Here is a 27,169-nt window from a genome sequence, read left to right as displayed (position 1 = left end):
TCCCTAGATTTAAGTGTCTGCTGTTAAGACGCGTCTTTGGACTCAAGCTTGTGTGAAAGAGCCAGAAGTCAGACAAATCATAACCCTCTGTTGAGGACACTCAACCCTTGAAGATAGCTACATAAATCCAAAATTTATCTGGACTAGCAAACAGAAATTCCAGCCACTGCTACAATCCTGGCCGAGGGGCTGCTTGCCCAAAAGCACATTTACCAAGTGTTTCATCAACGAAGCATGTGCAACTTTTCCCTTTGGTAAATATAAAACATCAGTGACCCAGTGCACAAACCTAGAACGAAGAGCTCTGTTTGCCTTCATATCAGATATGTCGTTACGGACAGGGCTTCGCTATCAGCCTGGGTACAACAGCCTAGCCTCTGTCTAATGGATGGGACAGGCAAGGAACTGGGAAATTTGCCAGAGAACTGCACTTTAATTTATCAGAAAAGTACTATTTATCATAATACTACTGTCCTAGACTGAAGCCATTAAAGAGAGGCTGGCAGCCATGAAGAACTACATCTCCCAAAGAAACAGCACCAGCGCATAGCATTACCTGATTGAGTCCCTTCACCTTTGTAGAGCAGAAGTGATTTCAAATGCTGGTTGTTAGACTTTACTCAAAACCAAGCATTTGGGGTGGGGGAGGCAGACCTCTGGACTTTTACCATTGTCTATACTTAGGAACATCATGGCTCTGTAGCTTAGAGGTGTGATTGAAAGGGGTCCAAGATCTAAAGAGACCCTAGTATTGACAAGCTATACTAATAATTGATATTTCACAGCACCACCTTGAAATCGGCTTTCTCTAGCTGAACACATTGTCTTTACAAGTATGCAGCAGATAGGTCCTCAGACCCATGCCATCTAGCCTGGATTCTACCTCCAATATTCCCATCTACAAAAAAGGCTCCTGTCTGAAGTTCTCCAAAGCCATCTCCCTGCTCCCCCACCCATCTTCAGTAAATTCTGACAGTCACTCTGCCCCCAAGCAGACTGTGCCATGCACCTAGGAATAATCACACTCCACGTTATTCATCATGTTTATCATGGTCGTGCCTAAGGACCAGCCAGGAATGAAGCCCCATTGTGCCAGGGACTGTACAAATATACAGTTGCAGACAGTTCCTCTCCTGAAGAGCATACAACCTAAACAGACAGGGTCAGGGAAGGGACAGAACATAGAAGCAGAGTAAACAAGCTGATGGTAGCAAAGGGCATGACCACCACTAACCCAACAAATACTCCCCAAAGAGACTGCGGGTGGTGTGGATGGCTGACTGACACACACACACCCCTCTGCTGGAGCAGGGATTGAGAGAGACTGTGCTGTCTGTGGAGGGATTTCCACATCAGGGAAAGCTTAAACACAGGAGCTACATTGACTTCTTATTGGGAGCCAGAGGGATGCACCTAATTTACATTTGAGTTCCCAGAAATGTATTAGAAGCATGTGCATGCACTGATATTTGCCCAGACTTGATTCTTCCTGGACGCAAACAGGAACTGCTTGTTGGAGTTTACTAGCTGTGAAAACCTGCAGTTCAGCTTCAACATCACCAGCCGTTTCAGGGATTGTGCTGGCCAGACTGCTGCTTACAACGCTGCTGCCTGTGTTTAGCCATCCTGTCACACAACGCGCACCCCAGCTTTCAGATCTCCCACAGACTCATTCTCCCTGCTTGTTTCTTCCCTCCACCCCCCCTTAAGTCCCCCTTAGCACATTCAATAAATCAAAGATTGCGTGTTTAGTCTATAGCAGGGATTCTCAACCAGGGATACGCAGAGGTCTTCCAGGGGGCACATCAATTCATCTAGATATTGGCCTTGTTTTGCAACAGGCTACATAAAAAACACTAGTGAAGTCAGTCCAAACTAACATTTCATACAATTACTTGTTTATACTGCTCTATACACAGAAATGCAAGTACAATATTTATATTCCAATTGATTTATTTTGTAATTATATGGTAAAAATGAGAAAGTCCGCATTTTTCCAGTAACAGTGTGCTGTGACACGTTTGTATTCTTAGGTTTCATTTTGTAAGTAGTTTAAGTGAGGTGAAACTTGGGGGTACGCAACACAAATCAGACCCCTGAAAGGGGTGCAGGAGTCTGGAAAGGTTGAGAGCCATGGGTCTATAGCATCCCTTTGGCAACTGATCCACCGCAACACATTATTTCACCTCCAGCTCTCAGCACCTGATCGTCAAACAGGGTCAGGCTTCCATTGTGCCTTGCGCTATACGGAGGCGATGGGACTCCTGCCCTGAAAAGCTTACCAGAGAGCCGCTAGGATCCTCCTCACCACAGCTGCAGCGCTATTCATGAGTGAGGCTCTTTGGCCTGTGTTAGGCAGAAGGTCAGACCAACTGATCATAAAGAGCTAAGGATTTCTGTACAATCAGCATATCCAGGCTCAAAAGCTGAAAATGCCAATATTGCTGAAGCAGCTTTGCCCAGCTTTTGAGGACTACTCCTGCCCAATAACGGGAGATTTGATGTGGAGTGACAGGTGGAGAGATCAGCCATGTTGAGAGAGGATTTACTGAGCAACAGGAACCACCATTTCCTCCGAGTCCTCGGCATGTTGACTAGGTCACCTGCGAAAGAGGCCCAGCACCTTCCTTCTGACTTTCATTAGCCAGGAGAGACACGCATCAAACTCAAATGGTCACAGGGCAGAACACTTCCTGTGTCTCAGTCTCAGCAATTGTATCCAGAAAATAATTTTCAGACTCCTCATTGAGCAAGGCTCAACTGCTAGGGGATGCCAGTTGCAGGTGATCTGAAAACTACGGTGAAGAAATTGAAAAACAGTTATCTTTCCATACCAGGCATGTGACAGGACAAGCTGTCCCAATGCAACAGTTGCCAGGCCAGTAAGGAAATATTCCTGCAGGACCAGGAACAAGAAAATGGGGCTGTAAGAGCAACACAATCAGCAATAACGGCACGACCAACACAGGGGATTGCTGGAAGAGACCAGACATTCTGCACACATGCTCATGTTATCAAGCCCCCTTCCCCGCCCAATCAGACATTACAACAGATTTGAGAAAGGAGGTTGGGCTACTTGTTTTATCCCTCTAGGAAATGGGGTCACGGCTGGGGAGGGAAATGGGCCAATCAATATTTATTCTAGTTCTCAGTAATCTGCCCACTTGCTCTGAAGCAGCAAATGAGAGGAAATGGAAGCTAAGGCATATAATCTGCTCTCAATACAGATGTGCAATTTCCACTGACATTAGTGGATTTACTGCTCATGCCTGCACAGGGACTACTGTCTTCCCACCTGCAAAGTCTTGTAGGCACCTGAGACCCACTATTCCTCCTCCACCACCACCACCACCCACAGCCCCCACAAACCAAAGGGTTGCCATACAGAGGGTCATAGCTTGCGGACATTTTAAACCTATTCACTCTGTCAGGAATGGCAGGGGAACTTGTGGGTCTACAGTGCTGGAAAGCCTCCCGGAAAGGACAGTGTCCTGACAGAGAACATACAGTACTAACATAGCCCTTTGCCTACTGTATCAGAAACAGGTGATGTACTAGCATTCACAAGCAGGCAGCACTGAACTGGGCCTGAGGTATTTACAGAACATTGTAGTTTTAAACCTCACCTGGGGCACATGCACAACACAGCTGGAGAAGGACAGCATTAAGAGTACAGACGACCTGATGGATTTGCGCAGTCTAAACTCGATTATCCAGAATTAGCGGAATAACTACGCATTTTAAGGTTTCAAGAGTGAGCTATATCCTACATATAGGAACAAATGTATGAAGTTTAATGCTCCAAGAAACTGTGGCTGAAGTTGGATTAGCTAGAAAAACCCACAGAAATGTGTGAAAACCAGGACAATTTTTTTTTTTAAAGGAGCATTTTTACACCTTTCCTCAGCATTCATTAGTACATATTTTGCTAAAAAGGTTACACAGAAAATTCAATTGGTCCTTAAATTATTGGGCCAACTTTGTAGACCAAATTCAACTCATTCAAATGTGAAAGAGGGATTTGAGTCCCGGTTTAAGTGCTAATCTCAATACAACCTTACTCTGCAATTGCTACCAATGCCTCCACAATAATAAATTTGCACTTTACAGCCTTGTCAGAGCGTTCACCCTTCCCGCCAGACAGCACTTCACTCATTGAGAAACTGCCTAGGCTATTATCCCCAAGAGGCAGAAAGTCTACCTCACAGACCAACCCCACAGCCATCCTTCTCAGTCGCCAGAGGGCTAGGAGGAAGAGAGGTACAAGCAAAAAGCAGTTCTATGGCTTTGTCTTGATTAGGTGTGATGTTAGCCTGTTAACTTTAACTCCACCAGTTTAGCATGTCAAAGGCAGCGTGCCTTGTTTATATTAGATTTTAAAACATTTTAGTTATATGCCAATACATGCTATCATCGCACCTTAAAATCCTAGTCTAGAAAAAGCCTCAGAGGAAAGAGTCTGCAGATCCCCTCTTTGAGGTATATAAGGTAAAAGTGAGCTTTCTACACAGAAATAGTCTACAGAAATCTAGGCCCAAGTTGCCCCATTTCCCCTTCCCCACTATTGTCTGCACATCACTCCAATCAAAAGGCTAGTGGTATTTGACCAAAAGCTTCACGGATGAGCTTTCACGCCACATGGAAGCCAGCCAATCCTGTAGAAAGGGAAGTCTCTGTTCATAATGGAGAGAAAAGCCAGGCAACTAACAGCAAACAGCACATCTTGGGTAGTATCATCTTCCTTCCCTGCCTCACAGATGTCTCCATGATACTCCGACTCCAGATCACTGAGAAGGGAGCAGGCAGAGACTAAAGAGAGTTGCCTGTGGAGATGGATTGCTAGGTCATTGGAGGTGAATCAGGAAGTACCACAGAACATCAGCGGCAGTTCCCTCGTGAGTTGCTTTGCTCTGGAGAGCATGTTCCCAATTCTATTCAGGCCCCTTCTGCCATCACTGCTCTGAAGTGGGTTTGTTGTTACTGAAACCTTTATATTTGCGGCTCTGCGAAATGTTACATGGCCTTTCTTCTAATCAGATGCTGTGGCAGCAAAGTAATCAACAAGGGACAAGCAAGGTAGAAAGAAAGCAACAGACATATAGCAAAGAACACACAGTACAATCTGGCTGTACTAAGGAGCACGATTGAACCTAAACAAAAGATCAAGAGTAGACTCTTCAATACAAGTGCAATTTAGTAAGACAAAAAAAAAAAGAAGTTCTTTAAATTTACATTCCATGGCTTAGTAATGGGATAGGGTACTTCTCACTGCCAGATCAACAGTACAACCCCAGCTCATTCTCCTAGCCTGCTGCCCAGTCACTAGATGAGAACACACTACACGGATCTCTGGGCAGTTCAAAACGGGCAGGTGCTCACACCACAAGAAAACCCACCACAATTAGTACTACATTGTTTCAGTAGACAGGTAAGGAAGATTGCATGGGCCAGACGCAGAATAAGGAAGCCCCCTTGCACCTCAAGTGGTGCCCACACAGAGATTTTCCTGCTGTTTTCCCCACTGTTAGCCTAGCACCTGTGCAGCTCTACTAGGGTACACCAGCCACCTGCCTTCCTTTGCTCAGGCAGCTCCAGATGAGAGTGCTAAAATGCCTGTGCTGATTCACAGGAGTAAAACTGCACAGATACTTAGGCCAGCAGTGAGAAAATAGCATCAAATTCTCAGTGTAGACAAGGCCCTGAAGATTACACCTCTACATCAGGACACAGGAAGTCTGGCAGGACAGTGTGGGGAAGCTTGCTCTGCTGCCCATGCTATACCAGTTCTGTGAACAGCCTATTTCACTGGGCAGTAACTCCAGCACTTACCACCAACTACAATCTCACAAAATTAGAGGGTAGAAATGGGAAACAGGGTCACTAGGAGGAAAAAGGGGAAGTTTCCAAATTCCACACTCGGATCTTGTCTACACTGAGGGAACTACATGGACATAAACCCCTAGTGTGGGAACCTTATCCAGACACAAGTTGCTGTTCACACCAGTGCAATGTGTCTAAATATTGGTGCAGCTACATCAGTGCAGAACACCACACACAAGATCGACCAAACAACCAGTCTAATTTAATGCTCTAATCACAAACAGTAAATAAAACCACATGGAACAGAATTATTAGCCTTTCATTTTGTTGTTTCTGTTCCCTGGAACGCACAAGATTTTAATGGGAAAAATATGGGTCTGCTATTTTCCAGTACATCTCTGGTAGGAAACAGCTGTGGAAAGGATTGTGTATGTAAACTGATGGGGCTAGCTCATTAGAGGTCTGAAAACATAATGGCACAGATGTGCACAGGAAAGATCTCTACTCTTTATCTTTCAATACAGAACACCCAGTGACGTTAAGACAGATTTTTATCACATGCAAACCTCATTCTGCATTCGGGAAATGATGTTACAGGCAGATCTCTCTGAGCACGGGATGTTATGTGCAGCACGGGATGTTATGTGCATAGGACCAGCGTGTCCACCTCCACCCCCCTCCACACACACACCCCTCCCCAGCCAGCTATCCTTCTCTATAAAGGTGAAATCGAAATCTGGAACATGCAGAGTTTGTATCGCCAAGAGCAAATGCCATGGAACTAAAAAGGGGTTGGACAGTCTAGATCTTCCATTTGTCCCCAAAACAGGACACAGTGTCCCCGCAACAGTGGTGACTGCAACCAAAAAGCTACCTAGGCTTGCAATGACTAGTGTGGGGCCCACACATGTTCCTTCCTGGCCTGCCAGCCACTGAGCTGACTTCCTCCATCAAGGGACCAATACGGCCTCCAGATACAGAGGACAGTACAGAGGAGGAGCGGATTTAGCTGTAGGCAGGGAACCAGTGCAAAGGACACAGAAACAGACGAAACAGTCTCCCTTCCCCACACCCTTAACAGTAGGGGAATCAACTGGGGTGAGTGGGTGGGAAGAGGCAGAGATAGAAGAGGTAATACAGCAACAAAGGAAGGGTTCATCTAGAGTAGGAAGAAAGCCAATTCTGACTAATCTCAGCCTCAGCCACCTCTGAGCAAACCCCAAGCTTTTTTCCCCCAACCCAGATGTATCCAAAGAGGAGACTGAATCCCAGGAGAGGCTGCAACAGGAAGAGGGATTCCATGTTCATCTTCCCGCCCCACCACTGCAGTGCCTCCTTGGGGACAGAGAAGGAAAGGGCATCTCTGTGAGGGGGCAAACAGAAAATGTTTGTGGGGAGGGGAAGAATACAACAAAAATGGAGCACACATACAAAATGGGGGAAGGAGATGCTGATGCTTCCCAATAGAGAGATAAGAAGAGAACACAGAGAGAGGAAACAGTGGGGAAAAACTGTGCCCAACACTCCTGTCACATTCCAGGGTGCAATGCATACCAGCGAGGGGTTCCACCCCCACCTGCCCTGAAACCTTGGGTGCCTCACAAAGTTTTGCTGTTGTATCTCCCAACCTGGGTCACTCTCCAACAGCATGCAGGGCACACCCCGAGTGTCTGTGTAAGGCTGCAGCTCTGGTCCAGCAATTCTGGCCCGAGGAGCCTGTCAGCTACACACCAGCCACACGCTGGCTTCCAGCAGCCTTGGTTACTACGTGCAGGGTGACCAACACACTCTCAGTCCCAAATTTTCCCCAAATTGTGTGTTCTGCACTGTCCAACCCTCTCCTGGGCAGTTCAGTTAAAGTACCAAACTATTGAAGATCTGTTCCCTTACAGGGACAACAGACCGAATATCTAGAGTTACCCAAACAGTACAGTTTAAACACAACACTAGATTAGTTTTGATTAAAAAGAAGTTTATTTAACTACAAAGAGATTCAGTTGTACTCACTCAAGGTATTAAAGTCAGAAATGGTTACAAAATAAAATGCCTTTTAGTAGCTAAAACTTAAACTAGATTTGATTCAAAGTAAAATCCTCACCATGTTACCAGCTACACTGCTGACCACATTTTCAGGTCAGAATCACACCCAAAGTCAAAAGGCTGGTTCCTTTGTCTTCTTAGATGAGAGACAGGGGAAGGGAGAGAAAAAGATAACCTGGGGTGTTTTCCCCCTCACTTTTATAGTCCAGTCACCTTTGAAATGCGTTATCCTGAGGGTTACCCCTAGACAAAGTTCCTTCCAGCTGACAGGACAGAGCAATGGAGTGTCCTGGTGAAAGAGGTTCTATGTTGCTGCTAAAATGCAGATTGATCTGTTCCCACTCCCCCTCTTTGTCAAAAATGGCCACCATAACAGTGATTGCTAATCAACTTTGATGACAGCTCACTAGAGGCATCAGCTTGTCCTTTGTCTTTGAGTAACCGGTTTACCCTTCTCGCTGTTCCAAGAACCTTCTTTCCTGCTTACATGTTAACTGAAGTAAATACATTTCTTTGTTTAGGATAGACCTGTTTAACTACTGCTTAGTCAGGGCTACGTTGGTTTGAACATGTGCTAACAACATCCTAGGGGGGAATTCGTAACTTTACACATAATGTTACTACACCCATTGCACCGTGATATTATTGACCAGTGAGTTATTAGTTTTCAAACTGATACCTCCCAAGGCATATTCTGTACAAAGATAATGACACTGGTTTGCAGGATGTGAATACAGGGGTGCATTCGGTCACAACCCACCCCCCAAACAGATGGAGGCTTAGCATCCCCCGGATTTCCAGCTGATGTGGAGAGTGTTAGATGGTGGTCACCATCAGCTCGCCCGTCAATTTAAGAAGGATCAGATATGAGGGTGGGATTTGGGAAAGGGAGAGGATAGCCCAAATAATCCTCTCACTGACCTTCCCAAAAGTCCTAATCCTAGCCCTACAAAGTGGCACGGGCAGGTTAGTGCATAGTCACATGGCCACTAAAGCCATTGGAAGAAAGATGTCTCTCCACAGGGCTTTTTGGCTTCACGGTGTGAACATTCTGCAACATGGGGACTAACAAGAAAGATCAGCCAGTCGGAAGACCATGGCCCAAATTCACTTCACCATGACTTCTACTCTAGTTTAAGATGGGTCAGAGAAGGACAGTCCTTTGAAATGGCACATTTGTATTTCAAAACAGTACCTCCCAATGACTGTTGTATCCTAGTGAATATAAAAAGCCACTTCCTACCTCAGAAGGTAGACATTTCAAGAAAGCTTTTGTATACTTAGTCCACACAGAAATAGCCAGTTTTATGGCTCCTGGTGAAGTTTTGCTCCAGGTTTTATAGGGCTCCCTCACTGCTGGTTATGTTTGTATGTACTACAGTTAACCTTCCTAGCCTTAGCACATCAAATAATGCCATCTGGCCAGACAAACAGCAGGCCATCCATTATTATTGTGTAGATGGAGAGGAATAAGCCACATGCAAATAACATCTCCATGGCTGTTTAAAAGCTCCCTGCTCTGTCTCAGATGGACATGGAGCTGACAACGCACTGAGCTCACCACTAGCCTCCCAAGCGTGTTTGACTGTCATGCTGCCCTGGTACTAAAAATACAGTGCTTATAACTTTGATTAACTGAACCCTTTTCCTTTGTGATTGAATTTACGACGAGGCTGTAAAATCTGTCTTTCAGAATTTAAGAAGGAAATACAGCCATCATGAAGATAAATCAGGATTTACCGTCTTACTGCATATGAAATTGCTAGGAGAAGCGTTAAGGCTCTTTATCCTTATCCAAAATTGCTTCACGAGTCTTGTTGCCAAACACCGCTAAGCAAGGCATTCCAAAGAGGAAAGCGGAAGCTTCTCTGGCAGCGTGCCACCCCCAGAAGCTGCTGCTTCGTTCCGTTCTACACCAGAGCACTCGCCTTCTTCAGAGAGAAGTGTGCCACTTTGCTTTTCCCTAACGAAAGTCACAGATTCGATAGAAATTGGCATATTAAGAAGCAGCACAGTGGATTCCTAGCCCACGTTTGATACAAATTCATAGATCAATGAACACTGCCCAGCTCTCCCTATGCCAGTAGTCTGGCAAAACACTAGCAATTAGCCCCATTCCTCTAGTTGTAACCTTTAATGATCCTATTTCTAGTTTTCTCTAATTTTGTTGAAGAAAAAACAATTTTCAGGGACATAATAATCATAAGCCTTCCAGTAAAATAACCCACGCCTTCGGTCACACAGCAATCGGGGATAAGACTTTGCAGACAACCCTGCTGTTAAAAATATAAACATTCGGTGAAGCAAACAATATAGCTAAACCTGGGTCTCAATACTACTGGGCAAAATACCAAGGACGGGATGCGGATGCTGTTTTCACATGAACAGGATTCAAAATGTAGTTAAAATGCAGAGACAGGGAACAGGATTGGGACTCAGGAGACCTTAGTTCCCTGCCACTGACCTGCTGTGCAATCTTAGGCAAGTCACTTCCCTTCCCACCTTTTTGCCTCATATCTCAAATTATGACTGTAAACCCACTGGGGCAGGGACTTGCTTTTATTTCTTCTGTAAAGCTCCCAACACATTTCATGTGCTGTATTGAAAAAGGACTGGGAATGGCTGAGCCATTACAAACATTGAATCTATCTCCCCTTGTAAGTATTCTCACACTTCTTATCAAACTGTCTGTACTGGGCTAGCTTGATTATCACTTCAAAAGTTTTTTTTCTCTTATTTAATTGGCCTCTCAGAGTTGGTAAGACAACTCCCACCTGTTCATGCTCTCTGTATGTGTGTATATATATCTCCTCAATATATGTTCCATTCTATATGCATCCGAAGAAGTGGGCTGTAGTCCACGAAAGCTTATGCTCTAATAAATTTGTTAGTCTCCAAGGTGCCACAAGTACTCCTGTTCTTTTTGCGGATACAGACTAACACGGCTGCTACTCTGAAACCTGTAAAATAATGAGAAGTCAACTGTCATGTCAGTCACATCTAAAATGGTTAGATGTCACTAATTATTCTTAAAGGCCAAATTTTCAAATGGGTCCCTGAACAGGCTCACTTCAGTGGCAAGCACACTCACCTATAAATGCTAGTCTGCAAATGAGGGGGTTAGGACATATGGATTAATTTCAGTCTCATTGGAACAAGTCACTCACTTATTTTATCATGTAAAAGTGGGTGACCAAAAGGGTCAGTTCGATGTTTTTGCAGATTAACTTTTATCTTATAGCTAAAGGATGACACGTAAGTTACAGGCCCAGCCACCTCTGAGATCACATACCTAATTAGCACTAAAAGCTTTTTCTATCTGGCAAAGCAGCGCACAGCTACAACTGGACAGTTGATTCCCCCTCCTTGCGTTTGTTTCCTTTGCCTTCTAGAGATGTCATTGTGCCTCATTGTCACTTCTTCCTTACTGGAGACCTGGCTTTGCAAGCAATGCATCTCCTGGCTGTTCAACATGGAAATTTGCTTTCAGTTTCTACCTCCTTCTCCTTTACCATTCACAGATCAAACTCACCCATTAAACTCAAATGGCCAGCAAGCCACTGAACTTGACAGATCAAAGCAGCAGCCTGAGGAGGACCTCCTCAGAGTCAGCAGAGCAAGGAGGCAGCAAACACTGACTAGCATTTTGAAAGATGTGTGGCGTCTTCTAGTAGCAACTACAGACAAGTAGTAAAAGCAAAGCTCAGATTTTACTGATGATTAAACACAAAAATATTAACTCAGCAAGACTACCCGAGACTTTAGTGAATAGCAGGTCACATTTACTCTAGATAACATGCCAGAAGTGCTGCAATTGTTTTACAGAAGGTTTTTAAAAACTCTCTTTTCAATTTTATTAAGAAAAGGCACCTGACGATACCAACTAACAGAGCAGCTGTGGGATTAACACTCAATTTACCACATCTATACTAACCTTTTTTTGGAAGTCTCCCACCATGACATCTCTGTCGGTGATAGCACAGAGAGGGGACAGGCGTTTCAACCACATCGTCACCTTGCCTAGATCTAAGCCAGTCTAGACAAGCACAGTGCCAAACACACCAGCAGTCTATACTGGCACTACCAACACGTGAAACTGCCTGAAAAAGGCAAACATGAGGTGACTGGGTTCAAGTCTGCATCCCATCCACTCGCGCTGAAGCAGAGCGGACAGGCTGGAGTGATCACTCACTGAGTGGAGCGCACTTCAGATAACAGTACTGCCTCACTGCAAACTCCACTAAACATTAACTGGGAAATGCTCCCTAAACAAGTTTTAAACGGTGCATTGAGTTGCTTCTTTCACAAGGAGAACTATCCATAGAACAGGAGAAGGGTGGGCCTGGAGCGAAGGCTAGAACCACATACTACATATACAACTACACCTCTACCTTGATAGAACACTACCCGATATAACATGAATTCGGATATAACGCGGTAAAGCAGTGCTCCGGGGGGGCGGGGCTGCGCACTCTGGTGAATCAAAGCAAGTTTGATATAACGTGGTAAGATTTTTTGGCTCCCAAGGGCAGCGTTTTGAACCCTTGCAATTGAACCCTTTGTACAGAATAAAAACAACTGACCGCTGTGCTGAATGTGCAGATACAAGATATTAAACTCTGACCGGAAGGGGGATCCCATTGCCCCTATAATAATGAATCACTCTCCTAAAAGGACTGTCTTTTAGTCAAATGCATGGGAGGGAAGCGGAGAAGCTCATGGCCCAAGTGACTGCATGTGCAGGAAAAAAGTCCTGCCCAGAAGGTCAGCATGGGCCAGGCAGTCCAGGCCAGGCACCAGACTGGGAATTTCTAACCTCTCACCATCTACCAGGAAAGTAGGATCAATAGCCATTGACTTAAGCACTCATTAAGAGTCACCTTTTTAAATCCGTATATTGGATCAATTCTTCCTTCATCCCTAGATTTCACCGTTTGTACAGACTTGACCTAAACTGATACAGAACATAATGCTTTACCGTACTTGTACTAACTGGTAAGAAATCTCCCTGTTACACAAGCCGCAATCCTCTCTCCAAGGTTTTATGTACATAAGGATTTCACTGTTCATACCACATGCACTTTGAATGCATTTGTCCACAGAACATTTTGCTTTGCTGTCCCCAGATTGCACACAAGTGCTGTTGTGGGGTAAGGGCAACTCTCCTAGCAGGATGTTTCTATTCCCCCACCGAAGCAAAGCCCCTGAGGATGGAGATGCTCTTTCCCTCACCTTTTCAAACATGTGGCATTTACCATATCTAAAACAATCAATCATTGTGAGCTAACTCCATCCAGTGCGAGATACTGCTTCTGCACCTTGGACAGAGGTAGCAACATTCATTAAAGCGCTTGATATTCTAAATAGTCAACACTCATCCTGACTTTAACTACTACCACCCCAATTTGGGCACTCATTTCCACTGTGATTTCTGTGTATGGTATTTCTAATGCACCCAACATTACCCTGCACTTGGTTTTCCCAGGACTGTGGATTGCTACTAAGTTTTGCAGAGCAATGAACTATACCCCGTTCTAGGACTTCAGCACTTTCACAATATTTACAAGATTGCTCCTCATAGTACTGGTGCTTACATCAAGAATGTCCCCAAAGCATGTGCATCTTGAAACCCTAGGATTTATTTCTATACAAATACTAATGACACAAATAAGAGAATGGGTGCAGTTCTGTCAATATAATATAGTGATCACATTTATAGCACTCCCGGCAGTGATCCATCAGCTCGGATAAGAATCCAGCTCAATATCAAGTGTCTTAAACTTACAATGCTCCTTTAAATCAAAGTTACAAAAAAAGGCAGTCCCCAACTTGTAGAAGGTAAAGTATCACCATGCTCTAGCCAATTAAGGATGCTTTATAGCCTATGTACTCAGGTCCTGCATTGACAGGCAGTTAGTACGTAAAGTTCAAAAGAGAATATAGAATATCGTTCCCAGCCGAAGCCCCATCAGAAAGGAGAACAAGAGCCGAAGGAAGGCCAGTTAATGGAGTTTGGAGAGTGTTGAAAGTGGGATTTTCAAAGCCTAATTCTCACTGCTTTTAATGGAAATTGGACACCAAGATCCTGTAAGCAGCTTTAAAAATCTCTATGGCAGAGATTGTTCTATGTATGTCAGAGTCCAAAAGCCATTCGGAAAAAGAAATGGCAAGTCTCCTGTGAACAACAAGTCTGAGGCCCAGCACTGCTTACCCAGCAGTTGCTTGTTGCCAATTCCAAACATTACAAAGAGGAGAAAGGAAGCATCGGCTGCGAAATTGGCACTAGTTAGAGCAGCTGCTCTCATTAGGGAGAAAAACTGCTGAGCAGCCAGGAGATGCTGGTTGTTACATTCTGTAAGGGCATGAGAACCAGAGGAAGTAGAGTCACCCAAAGCAGAGAGAGGGAACACACTCCACCGCTACATTCAACAGCGCTTCCTCAGAATCGCTGGGAAACTTTCCCCTCCAACCCCGCCCAGCTCCATTACATAGGGCTATGCTCCCGAAGCTAGTGCTGAGAAGGTCCTGTACAAACAAACAGATGCAAGTAGCTAGATTTCAGAAGAGAGGAAGAGCTGCCATCAAGTTGTTTTTCTAAAAAGCCAGAGCCCATGTGAACCCTCAGAAGCAGAAGCAGTTGTGGCAGAAGGGTTAGTATGGGTCAAAAAGAGATTTAGTAGAGAGTACAATTACAGTAAGAACAAGTTAAAGCTATTCTACAGTTCTAAACGTGGACAAAGATGTTGAGTCCCCTGGCAGGCTAGAATCCATCTGCTTGGCAGGAGTTCACGATCTGGGAGGAGATTATCACAGCTGCAGGCTTCACTGCATCTCTGCCCCCTTTCTGGTCTCTGGGAGTGCTTCTCCGCCCCACCCCCCGAGGTCGGGCCTCATGCTTTTACCTCTCCTGGGACGGAATTCCATGATTCTCCCACTCTTACCCAGGATGCTGCAGCCCAGAGCCCACTCCACCAATCATGGTTATCAAGCAGGTCTGACTAGGTTCTTCCCTTCAGGAATTCTGGACCAGTGGTCACTACATATACCAAACAGCTTCCTCAAAACCAAAGCATTGCTATGTTGTAGGAATCAAGCACTTAAAGAAAAAGGATTTTAGAAATATACATGCATGTCTATCTCACCAAGTGGCTTACCATCCCCAATGGTAACCTAGACAGGCCTAGCTTCTTCAGACACCTCCAGCTGGTGCCTGTATCTTAATCTAGTTCCCCAAGCAACCCCCCCTCTCGACAGGCAGGCAGAGTCCCTTTTTACATTGCTACAGTCCTTCTGGCTCCCTCCTGGCCTGGCCTCTCCTCTCAACAAATCAGGTGTTTGCTGAGAAGTGGCTTATTTTGAGCGAGGCTTATTACAATTTAGGACTGGAAAGTACCTTTGCTTCAAGATAATTTGCTGCTTTTTCTCTTCCAGTTTAATTTTTTCATACAGTCCCCCGTGATGTTATTAAAATATGACCACACAAATCACTGTGGTCAGGGGGAGGGATAGCTAAGTGGTTTGAGCATTGGCCTGCTAAACCCAGGGTTGGGAGTTCAATCCTTGAGGGGGCCACTTAGGGATCTGGGGCAAAAATCAGTATTTGGTCCTGCTACTGAAGGCAGGGGGCTGGACTTGATGACCTTTCAGGGTCCCCTCCAGTTCTATGAGATAGGTATATCTCCATATATTAACTGCTGCTACCACTGTTATATAATTACAACAAATCTTATACAAAATGTGACAGAAAGGGTTATGCCGCTTACAGGATAATTGACCCAGACTCAACCATTAGAGAAAAAAGAACAAGGAATCCTTGTGGCACCTTGGAGACTAAAAAATTTATTTGGGCATAAGCTTCCGTGGGCTAGAACCCACTTCATCAGATGCATGAAGTGAAAAATATAGGAGCAGGTATAAATACATGAAAAGATGGGGGTTGCTTTACCGAGTGTGAGGTCAATCTAATGAGATAAATCAATTAACAGCAGGATACCAAGGGAGAAAAAATAACTTTTGAAGTGGTAAGAGAGTGGCCCATTACAGACAGTTGACAAGAAGGTGTGAGTATCAGTAGGGAGAAATTAGTATTGGAGAAATTAAGTTTAGTTTTGTAATGACCCAACCACTCCCAGTCTTTATTCAGGCCTAATCTGATGGTATCCAGGTTGCAAATTAATTCCAGTTCTGCAGCTTCACGTTAGAGTCTGTTTTTGAAGTTTTTTTGTTGAAGAATTGCCACTTTTAGGTCTGTTACTGAGTGACCAGAGAGACTGAAGTGTTCCCCTACTGGTTTTTGAATGTTATGATTCCTGATGTCAGATTTAACATGGTTACCACTCTGAAACTTGTAACCACTAGAGCAGGGGTCGGCAACGTTTGGCACGTGGCTCGCCAGGGTAAGCACCCTGGCGGGCTGGGCCAGTTTATTTACCTGCTGACGCGGCAGGTTCGGCCGATCGCGGCCCCCACTTGCCACAGTCGGCCAACCCGGGCCAATGGGGGCGGCGGGAAGCCACGGCCAGCACATCCCTCGCCTGCGCCGCTTCTTGCCGCCCCCATTGGCCCGGGACGGTGAACCGCAGCGAGTGGGGGCTGCGATCGGCTGAACCTGCCGCGTCAGCAGGTAAACAAACTGGCCCGGCCCCCTAGGGTGCTTACCCTAGCGAGCCGCGTGCTAAACGTTGCCGACCCCTGCACTAGAGAGATATTAGAACAATATGTAAATGGTAATTAGGGCCATTCCATGGTAGATCTGCATTTCGAAGTTCTAGCCTAACTGTACTGTTAGAAATTAGAGGTGATACTAATTGTATGTATGTACTCATATCTTGTTAAATGCTAGCCATGTAAACACACAGTTCCTGTCTGTCATTATAGCTATTGATTCAGAGACCAAAAGGGAATATTAACATTTAGATGAATCTTGGGTGCAATAATGTCATTGTCTATGTGTCTCTTTAAAGTTTGTGATAGATTGCCTAATGGATAAACTGCCTTGTGTTAAGTCAGGTAGCTAATCACCAGTGATGCTTAGGAAATAGATCTACATCAAAGTATCCGTGACCACCTGTTGTTCGCCTAAAGACTCCGAACTGTATAAAGATGCCTTGGGTCCCAATCCTTTTTATCTCAGATCGGCTTGATGCTTCATGCAGAGGAAGCTTAAGCCCAAGATTGAGATCTCTAGTCCTAACCTGGAATCACCCTGAATATAAATATTGGACTATAACCTATTAACTAATTCTGAAAGAAGTCTTTGCAACTACAAAGCTCACCATCTCTGCTAGGAATCTGAATCTCAAGAATTGTACTCATGTCTCTATGTATACTGATCTTTTAACCAATACTCCTCCTCTCCTTTTTTTTGTAAATAAGTTTTAGTTTAGTTAATAAGAATTGGCTGTAAGCGTGTATTTGGGTAAGATCCGGAACATTCATTAACCTGGGAGATAATGTGTCTGATTCTTTGGGATTGGTAGAATTTTTTTTATGTGATCAGTAAGATTTACAGTAATCCTCATATTTGACTTGGGTGTCTGGGTGGAGGCCTGAGGCTGGGTTGCTTTAAGGGAACTGGCTGCAGACACCATCTGTGGATCTACCCACAACGGACTACACACAAAGCATCGGTCTGGAACAACGATAATCCAGTGGAACTGAATAATGAGCTTCAGACACCCCCATGATCAGAGGCCAGGACACAAATCCAGGGCTTTATTTAAAAAAATAAAACAGGTCCTAGGAGACTGGAGAGATCCTGGGACACACAAAACATGGTGTCTCAGGCACATCTGACCAAAGAGTGGATGTTGATTCTAGCTATATAAACATCATCTTTTCACTGTAGAATTAGCTAAGGCAAGCCTGCTCCACTGAGCTCCGCAGAGTTACAAGAGAGATGTTATACAAACTCTCTGTCTTAACCTGATTTTCCGGGTTTTTAAAAAATATGATTATATGATTCATGGACCAGGGGTTAGGCAATTTCTCACAGGCAAACTGAAAGGAAGAACACACCTTAACTGCCACAGAAACATCGAGAAGGATAAAGGGCTGTCAATAAGGGTTCAGACTGAGGTGCTCTCTCTCAGAAGGCAAGTCATAAGAGCAGGCAAATAGAAGAGAAGAGACACTCAAGGATCAAGGAGGAGACAAGAGTCAGCAGGGGTGCAAGTGACAGTAGGAAGTCGACAATCCCTGCAGATCAGCATTTTCTCCCCCATCCCAACTTACTCCACAGAGAGAATGGGAAACTGTCTTTGTCCAGCAACAGTCTGACTCCATCACAAAGCAAAGAGGACTGGAATTTCCATAGCATGCTGGCTGCTACACTAACACTGTTACAGGAACTTTACCTTTGGGTAATTATTTTCTGGTAACTAGCATTTAGGGCTTCCAAAAAGTCTGCATAGGAAATTGTTCTTAGGATGGGGTGCAAATTGCTCTCCTCTAGATACCTTCAAACTTCAATAAACGTATTAAAGACTAACTAAGGAAAGGATAGAACTAGGAAACACTGCGTTGCTTCTGATAACAGGATAACATTCATTTAGCGCTCACTTTTAAATTGAAAAATTCAAGTTCTCCTTATCCCCTACTTTACAGTCCCCGCCTTAGCCACACAAGAGTATTTACTTACACCTTTAAGAAGCATTGTGCAAATCAGCCAGTTAGCATATAATCCCATAAATATAGGATTTAACGGCAGGCTCAGGATGGTTACACTTCGCGACAGAGAATGCAAAAAGTCAATTCACTAGAAACAGCTTGTCTCTTGTAAAGAGGCAGCTGAGCACCTGACAGAGTGTAATTGTCAAGTCACTTTGTAGCTGGTAGAAGCTGGCTTGCTCACTCTTTGCAGATGTGAAGATGGATCTTACTCAGTGGCAGTCTAAACAGTGCACAGTAAGCTAGGGTGTGAATCTACTGTCCGTGTGGCCCCTCTGAATAGGATAAACAGCAGTATATCAAAGCACGCTAGGGAACTTTTAGTGCATGACAGCAGGGTTCACACAGACAGCTAATGAGCGGCAGGCTATTGCAAGGTAGATTTACACCCCAGCTTACTGACTGTTCATTCAGACAATCTCTCAACAGCATTCCCCAGGATATGTTGCTTTTGAGATCATCCAGAAGGCTCCTCGGGTGACTCAAAAGACTGTATGCCAGAGAGACATACAACTAATATCTAGAAAGAGGAGTTCACCTAGCGGGAGTGGGGATTTTGAGAGAGATGGGAATGCAGAAAAGAGTTCTACTAAAATCTTTTGAAGGCAGGAGTTATTTCTATCTAGGTATTATTGTTATTAATCATGTTCCTAACGGTAGTGCTTAAAGACCAACCAAGTGAGGCCTCATGGAGGCACTGTACAAGTTCAAGAGTAGTAGATGGTCCCTGCCCCAAAGAGCTTACAATATATTCCGTTCCCCGCCTTCCATCACCATTTTGTCACTGCAATGTAAACTCCTCTGCAATCTGAAGTCATGTATAAATTTCCAAATGCAAGTTCAACTGCCATTATCAAATAATCAGTTGAAGGAGTAATTGGTAATAGTCTGTATGATCCATTCAAAGACTTGTTTTTAGATTGTGGACTCCTTGGGACAGGACCATCCTCTCTATATTCAGGAAGCACTTTGCACGCTCCAGGCACTATCAGAAAAATAATGATTTCATGTGTCAGCGTCCCCAAGCACTTCCAGAAATGGTTTCATTATTCCTGCAGTTCAAGGGATCTGTTCTTCCAGTGCTTATACTGCCCAGCATGATACTCAGTATTGAAAACAGAAGTGCCCACTCACATGAAGACCCTACACTGCAACTATGCACAATGTAATCACTGAACATGCAGTTAGCTGTGCCATGCACATGACAGGGACAGCAGCTAGTGGGTCCCAGCTCACAAGTGAATTGAAAGACCTCCACAACAAAAAACATGGAAATAGCAGGACTGCACTGGAAAGACATCAGTGGATTTCCTGTGTGGAAACAGACCGGATTGCTGGCCATTGTCCCAAATTCAGAAGATCAGGGAGCCCAAATTGTGTCAGTGCAGCCCCCAAATGGGCAATTGAACAGGAATCAAAAGGGCACATCTACTGTATACATAGGGTGGGTCAGGATATTACTGTCTATCTTCAGTAAGAAAGTAAAGCATGTTAAGATTACATATTCTGGAATTTGATGGGACCTAGTTGCTCAGATCAAGACAGAGCACTGAATGCTAGGACCTGCAGTCTCCATTGGTCGCACCACCATTTGGATAATGGAGTCCTACGGGGCCTTCAAGAGCCACATCAGACCCACAAACCACATTTCCGGCTGCTCTTGCTAGAATCCGGTACATCGTCTCTTCATCCCACCGTGCAGGAAAAGAATTCTCCGTTTAGATGAACAAAATGAAGTCTCCACCGTCTCTTAATCCTCCATGGGAGCGCAGAATTTTGATACCCCAAAGAGTCATTGTTACAAAGAAGGTAGTTTAGTAGTACTGTACTCTCACTATGCTAGGAGTAAAGTTAGCCCAGGAATAACCTCTCTTACTGTAGCTTTGTCCGGTGCCTTTCATCCCAAAGATCTACAGTGCTTTAAAGACTACAGACACAAGATCACTTTCCCCCCACCACAGAAGGGACCTGACTTCTGGGGCAAACAGCACAGCTATTTAACAGCACAACACTTTACAGTGTCTTAGGGCAGAAACTAAAACTGCAGAAGAAATGTTGAAGTAGGCAGATTGCACCCAAGTAAAACAGGAGTTGGCACAGATGTGGAGATTAAAATCCTCCACTCTTGCAAAAAGTGAAATTGGATATTTTCACATGGTCAGAAACTTGGTTTGAGTGTAAGAATCTACTCTTTAAAATGACTGACTCTGTAAGAATGGCATCTTGCTATTCAACAGACCTACTTTCTGCATGTAATCAGAGTCAGACTTGCTCACTTGAGTGACAAAAACAAGTTTTAGTTTTAACACATTAGCACTGCCGAGTCCAGACAGCAAGGTGGATGCTTTTCGGGCTCTCACAAAACCAACAGAATTGTTTATCAAGTTTCAATAAAACACTGAGAATGAAAATACTGGAGTTACTAAGGATAGAATCTGATCTGCAGAATATTTATTACTGGTGACCATATATGAGCCAGAAAGAACCTCATTTGATTTATTGCTTGAGTCTGTGGCACTATCATGTAAAATGATAGTTTGCTTTTTTGAAGACACTTAGAGGCTAAGTTAGGTCTCTGGAGCTGCTGAAATACAAAAGTTGAATCCCACAAGGCCCCTTATGGAGAGGCATGTTTCAAATCAGAACCACACTTTGCATTCCTCCTGAAAGACAGCGTCAATACAGTACTCCCCAGCATCATGCTGGGAAGTGAATCACTAACACCACGTCCTACAGCACCTGCAGCTAGACTACAAAATTGAAAGTCACATTACAGCACCAGTGCAATGGTTCTCAACCTGTGGCCCAATCAGCACACAGCTGCAGCCCGTGTGACGAGGGTGGGATAGCTCAGTGGCTTGAGCATTGGCTTGCTAAACCCAGGGTTGGGAGTGCAATCCTTGAGGGGGCCATTTAGGGATCTGGGGCAAAATCAGTACTTGGTCCTGCTAGTGAAGGCAGGGGGCTGGACTTGACCTTTTAGGGTCCCTTCCAGTTCTATGAGATATACTACCTCTGTGGCCCTGAGGATGTCCTATATATTGCGTGGATGTGGTCCACACAACACAGAAAGAGCTGCATATGCGGCCCTCAATGGTAAATAGATTGCAAACCACTGTATTAGCGGTAAGCTGCTAGGGCAGTCATGCAGATCTGCTCTGTCCTGTCCTGGTGCCATGAATACACCAGTGCCTGCAATATTGGTGGCAGTTGTTGTAATACAGGTAATAATTTTTCTTGTGTAGACCAAGTCTAGGGTGAGATCTCTCCTAGGAACACCAAGAAGTAACCTAGCCCAATAATACTTATGATTAGACCACAAGTTAAAACAAACAATCAATCCCCTTTTCACATCCAGAAATAGAAATGCCAAAGAAAAAGCGTGGCCTGAGGCAAAAGCAAGCAGTTGTTACAGGGGACTACTTGAGAGAGTACTATTTACCCATTACAAACTGTTCATTGCTCAGCTTTGCAAATCAGACGACTGAAATATATCTTCTGCTCACAGCCACAAGTTGGTTCCACCAGGCAGCTTTCAGTTAGCAATATATGGGCCACACAACTATACATATTATTTCAGACATGTCAAGAACCCCAGAATTCTGTTCCAAGGGATTTTGGAATAAAGTTTAAGTTAAGAAAAGACCACCAAAACAAAGTCTGGTACACACTTAACTTGCTACGTGCCTGGTTTGGTATTGATGTTAATAAGTTATAAACTTATTCAGAGAAGAGTTCTCAGGCAAACTAGTCCCAAGGGCAAAGTTAGCCACTGGAACTTGAGACTGAAGCTGAGTAAAGAGAGGGGGGCTAACTTAAAAGTGAACTAGTTTAAGACAGTAAGCAGGGTATTGCTAGCATAGCCAGGTTAACCAGCAACTGCTGCTCTACAGACAAGAAACAAGCTGTTTGCAAACACTGCCAAGTTTACCTTCACACTCAATTTCACCATTTAGTTTTTTGCTTTGCATTACAGAAGTTTCAAACTTTGAAAACGCGGATCTGCTGTTTGTCTGTTTACAGCCAGCTAGCATCTTTGCTTACTCAGAACCGTGAGAAACAACACCTAGTGAAATCTAGGAGTCACTCAAAAAGCTACATTGGCAGTCACTAACCAATACCTATGTATAACATAACATGCCTTATGAATCTGCTCATACTTGAGCTAGTGGGCCACATCTGGTCCCAGCTTCTTAATAGAAGATAAACATTTGTGGCCAAGAATAAAAAGATAAATATCCACTAAAAAGAGTTCCTTTCTCCTGAAAACACTTAATTGAAACAATAAAGGAATCTCCCTAGTGCACTGTTATTCAAACTTTTTTTTCTGGAGACTCAATTGAAGAAAATTGTTGATGCCTGCAACCCAATGGAGCTAGGGATGAGGAGTTTGGAGTGTGGGAGGGGGTCAGGGCTGGGGCAGAGGGTTGGGGTGCAGGGGTGAGGCCTGGGAGGATGGGGCCAGGAATGGAATGCCTGGAGACATAGAAAGATGTGGGAGTGGGGACGGGGCTCTGGGCTGGGACCAGGGATGAGGGGCTTGGGGTACAGAAAGGGGCTCCAGGTTTGGGGAGGCTCAGGGCTGGGGCAGGGGATTGGGGTGCAAGGTTGGGGCCATAGGCACCGACTTTGTGGGTGCTCTGGGGCTGGAGCACCCATGGGGAAAAATTGGTGGGTGCTCTGCACCCACCGTCAGCTCCCCGACCCAGCTTACCTCCGCTTCCCCTGAGCACACCACTGAGTCCTGCTTCTCCCCCTCCCTCCCAGCGCTTGCGCTGCAAAACAGCTGTTTCGCACAGCATGCAGTGGGAGGGAGGGGGAGGAGGAACAAGGCATGCTCGGGGAAGAGGCGGGGCCGGGGCAGGGATTTGGGGAGGGGCAGGGCCATGCAAGCACCCACCAACGCCAAGAAACGTTGGCACCCTGTGGTTGGGGCAGGTCCCGGTCAGCAGCACAGCAGGGGTGCTAAGGTAGGCTTCCTGCCTGTCCTGGCACCGTGGACTGTGCTGCGCCCGGAAGCAGCCAGCAGCAGGGCCGGCTCCTAAGCAGAGGTACACAAGTGGCTCCACATAGCTCTTGCCAGCAGGCACCACCACCACCATCCCGCCTAGGAGCCAGACGTGCTGCTGGCCACTTCCAGAGCACAGTGCGGTGTCAGAACAGGCAGGCACGAGCCCGCCTTAGCCAGGCAGCACCACCGATGGGACTTTTAACGGCCCAGTCAGCCGTGCTGACCGGAGCCACCGTGACCCAGTGCCTTACATTCCACAACCCAGTACTGGGCTGCGACCCGCAGTTTGAAAGCCCCTGCCCTACTGTATACCAAAGCCCTCACACTTGTAAATAAAATAGTTAAACATTAGGTCAGCCTATGTCAGAGATGGGCAAACTGCAGCCCGCAGGACCCTCCTGCCCAGCCCCTGAGCTCCTGGCACAGGAGGCTAGCCCCCAGCCCCTCCGCTGCTGTTCCCCCCCACCCGCAGCCTCAGCTCACTGCGCCACCGGCGCAATGCTCTGGGCGGCGGGGCTGCGAGCTCTTGCCGGGCAGCTCAGGTGCAGAACTGCGGCCTGACCCGGTGCTCTGCGCTGCACGGTGGCCTGGCCGGCTCCAGCTGGGCAGCACAGCTACCTGTCCTGGTGCTCGGGGCAGCACAGCTGTATTACCGCCACCCACAGGTGCTCCAGGCAGCGTGGTAAGGGGGCAGGGAGCGGAGGGGGGTGTGTGGATAGAGAGCAGGGGAGTTCGGGGTGGTGGTCAGGGGGCAGGGGTGTGGATAGGGGTCGGGATGGTCAGAGGGCAGGGAACAGGGGGGTTGAATAGGGGCAGAGGTCCCTGAGGAGGGGCAGTCGGGAACAGGGAATCTGGGGGTGGTCAGGGAGAAGGGGTGGTTGGATGGGGGCAGTCAGGGAACGGGGGGGGGAGGTTGGATGGGGACAGGAGTCCTGGGGGGGACGTCAGGGGGCAAGAACCTGGGGGGGGAGGGGTCAGATGGGGGCAGGGGCCGGACCATGCCTGGCTATTTGGGGAGGCACAGCCTCCCCTAACGGGCCCTCCATAGGATTTCGGAAACCCGATGTGGCCCTCAAGGCAAAAAGTTTCCCTGCCCGGCCTATGTACAGTATTACTAAGCTATGACCTTGTATAACCTGCCTTTCCTCTTGTGTTTTTTAGTTACAAGTCCTCCTGTTAGTCCTTCCAAAGGCGGACAGATTTCCCCCTAGCCCGGGCCAAGCTAGCGGTGTGAACAAGGGATGCCGGTGTGCGGGACCACAGCACCATTGTGCGATACATCAGCCCCACTTCAAACCAAGTGCGGAGCCTAGCCGGGCCGCCCTGAGCAGACCCCTGCCCTGTCTGTCCCAGCCCAGCCCCGCTTGGCGGCCAGCGCCGGGGGCGCAGCGAGCGCTGATCTCGCCGAGGACAGCCCTGGCCAGACAGGCGTCGGGCGGGCCCCGAGGCGAGCCCGGCCCCGAGGCGAGCCCGGCGAGCCTCACCTTGAACTCGCGGCTGTGCTGCGGGGTGTACTCCAGCGTCCAGAGCGCCCGCACCAGGTGCGCCAGCTGCTCGGTGACCTCGCCCTTGGGCGGCGGCGGGGCGCCGTTGTCGGGGGGGGTCCCGTCCCCGGGGCGGGCCGGCTCGCCCCCGCCGCCCGCCTCGCCCCCGCCCCCGCCGCGGTACTGCTCCAGCGCCAGGTACTCGGCGAAGAGCTCGGTGTTGCTGAGGCACTGCAGCACGGCGTTCATGAAGCACGTGTTCCCGTGGTTCTTCAGCCCGGCCACGCCGGGCACCGGCTCCGGGCCCGGCTCCGGCGCCTCGGGCGGCGGCTCGGGCTCGGGGCTCTGCGGCGGGCGGCCCGGGGGGAAGCAGCTGGCCAGGCCGCTGGGCGGCGGGGGCGCCGGGCCCCGGCCCGCCTCGGGCTCGGAGCTGTAGTGCGACAGGGTGGAGAGGGTCTTGAGCACCCGGCTCATGAAGCTGCTGAGCGAGCGGGCCGAGCCCGCGCCGGCCCGGCCCCGGAACAGCCGCTTGCTGAAGGAGCGCTTCTCCTTGGGGCCGCCGGCCGGCCCGGGGCCGCTCACCCTGGACATGGCGCCGGGGCCCAGGGCACATCCCCGGCGGGGGCTGCGATCGGCCGCTCAGCCCGCCGGCCGCTGCATGCCCGTCCGCCCGCCCGCGGCCTCCCGTAGCGGCTGCAGCCCGGCTCCCTCCCCGCTGGGCGCTCACCGGGACTCCATGGGGCGCCGGGGGGCGGAGCCCGAGCGGGTCACGTGCCCGCCGCGAGGCCGCCGCCACCATCTTGAGGACGGGCAGGCCGGGCGCCATCTTTACTACGGGGCGCGTTCCAGCCCGCTCGGGGGCGCCGCGGGGACTGCGCCCCCGCTCCCCCGAGGGGCGGCCTGGGGACCACCTCGGCCCGAGTACAGTCCCGGCCCTGGCGGGAAACCTTTCCGGGGGCCGCGTTGTGCGCAGCACCCTGCCTGGCGCCTCCCTCAGTGCCTGCCCACCGGGCAGCCCGCGCCCCGGGTCCCGGGACAGAGCCAGGCCGGGGAATGGGGTTGGGTGGCACCAGCGGCCGGGTTGTGACCATCTGCCCCACCTGTCACCAACTGCCCCGCCTGTCCCTCCTCTGTCACCATCTGCCCCACCTGTCACCAACTGCCCCGCCTGTCCCTCCTCTGTCACCAACTGCCTCACCTGTCACCAACTGCCCCGCCTGTCACCAACTGCCCCGCCTGTCCCTCCTCTGTCACCAACTGCCTGTTCTGTCACCAACTGCCCTGCCTGTCCCTGGTCTGTCACCAACTGCCTCGCCTGTCACCAACTGCCTGGCCTGTCACCAATTGCCCCGCCTGTCCCTGGTCTGTCACCAACTGCCTGGCCTGTCACCAACTGCCCGGCCTGTCCCTGTTCTGTCACCAACTGCCTCGCCTGTCCCTCCTCTGTCACCAACTGCCTGGCCTGTCACCAACTGCCATGTTCTGTCACCAATTGCCCCGCCTGTCCCTGGTCTGTCACCAACTGCCCGGCCTGTCCCTGGTCTGTCACCAACTGCCTGTTCTGTCACCAACTGCCCCGCCTGTCCCTGGTCTGTCACCATCTACCCCGCCTGTCACCAACTGCCCCGCCTGTCCCTCCTCTGTCACCAACTGCCTGTTCTGTCACCAACTGCCCCGCCTGTCCCTGGTCTGTCACCAACTGCCTGGTCTGTCACCAACTGCCCCGCCTGTCCCTCCTCTGTCACCAACTGCCTGGTCTGTCACCAACTGCCCCGCCTGTCCCTCCTCTGTCACCAACTGCCTGTTCTGTCACCAACTGCCCCGCCTATCCCTGGTCTGTCACCAACTGCCTGTTCTGTCACCAACTGCCCTGCCTGTCCCTCCTCTGTCACCAACTGCCTGTTCTGTCACCAACTGCCCCGCCTGTCCCTGGTCTGTCACCAACTGCCCCGCCTGTCCCTGGTCTCTCACCATCTACCCCGCCTGTCACCAACTGCCATGTTCTGTCACCAACTGCCCCGCCTGTCCCTCCTCTGTCACCAACTGCCTGTTCTGTCACCAACTGCCTCGCCTATCCCTCCTCTGTCACCATCTACCCCGCCTGTCACCAACTGCCCCACCTGTCACTGGTCTGTCACCATCTAGC

General features: G+C 47.9%; 1 protein-coding gene across 3 annotated transcripts in view; it reads right to left on the bottom strand.

The window, feature by feature from the left end:
• USP31 (ubiquitin specific peptidase 31) overlaps positions 1-25,787 on the bottom strand; it is a 60,630-nt gene extending 34,843 nt beyond the window's left edge. For 2 of the 3 annotated variants that reach the window (XM_065560364.1, XM_065560365.1), the window contains exon 1: positions 25,024-25,787. In XM_065560364.1, the coding sequence (XP_065416436.1) occupies positions 25,024-25,614 (591 nt within the window). In that variant the 5' untranslated portion in view covers positions 25,615-25,787. Of the gene's footprint in view, positions 1-11,794; positions 16,180-25,023 lie in introns of those variants that run through there. The other variant, XM_065560366.1, reaches the window with a different exon arrangement.
• Between the last annotated feature and the right edge of the window lie 1,382 nt (positions 25,788-27,169).

Source organism: Chrysemys picta, chromosome 10 (assembly GCF_011386835.1).
Source record: "Chrysemys picta bellii isolate R12L10 chromosome 10, ASM1138683v2, whole genome shotgun sequence".
NCBI lineage: Eukaryota > Metazoa > Chordata > Testudines > Emydidae > Chrysemys > Chrysemys picta.
The sequence above is the reverse complement of the archived record's forward strand: the minus strand, read 5'-3'. Positions and strand labels throughout refer to the sequence as shown.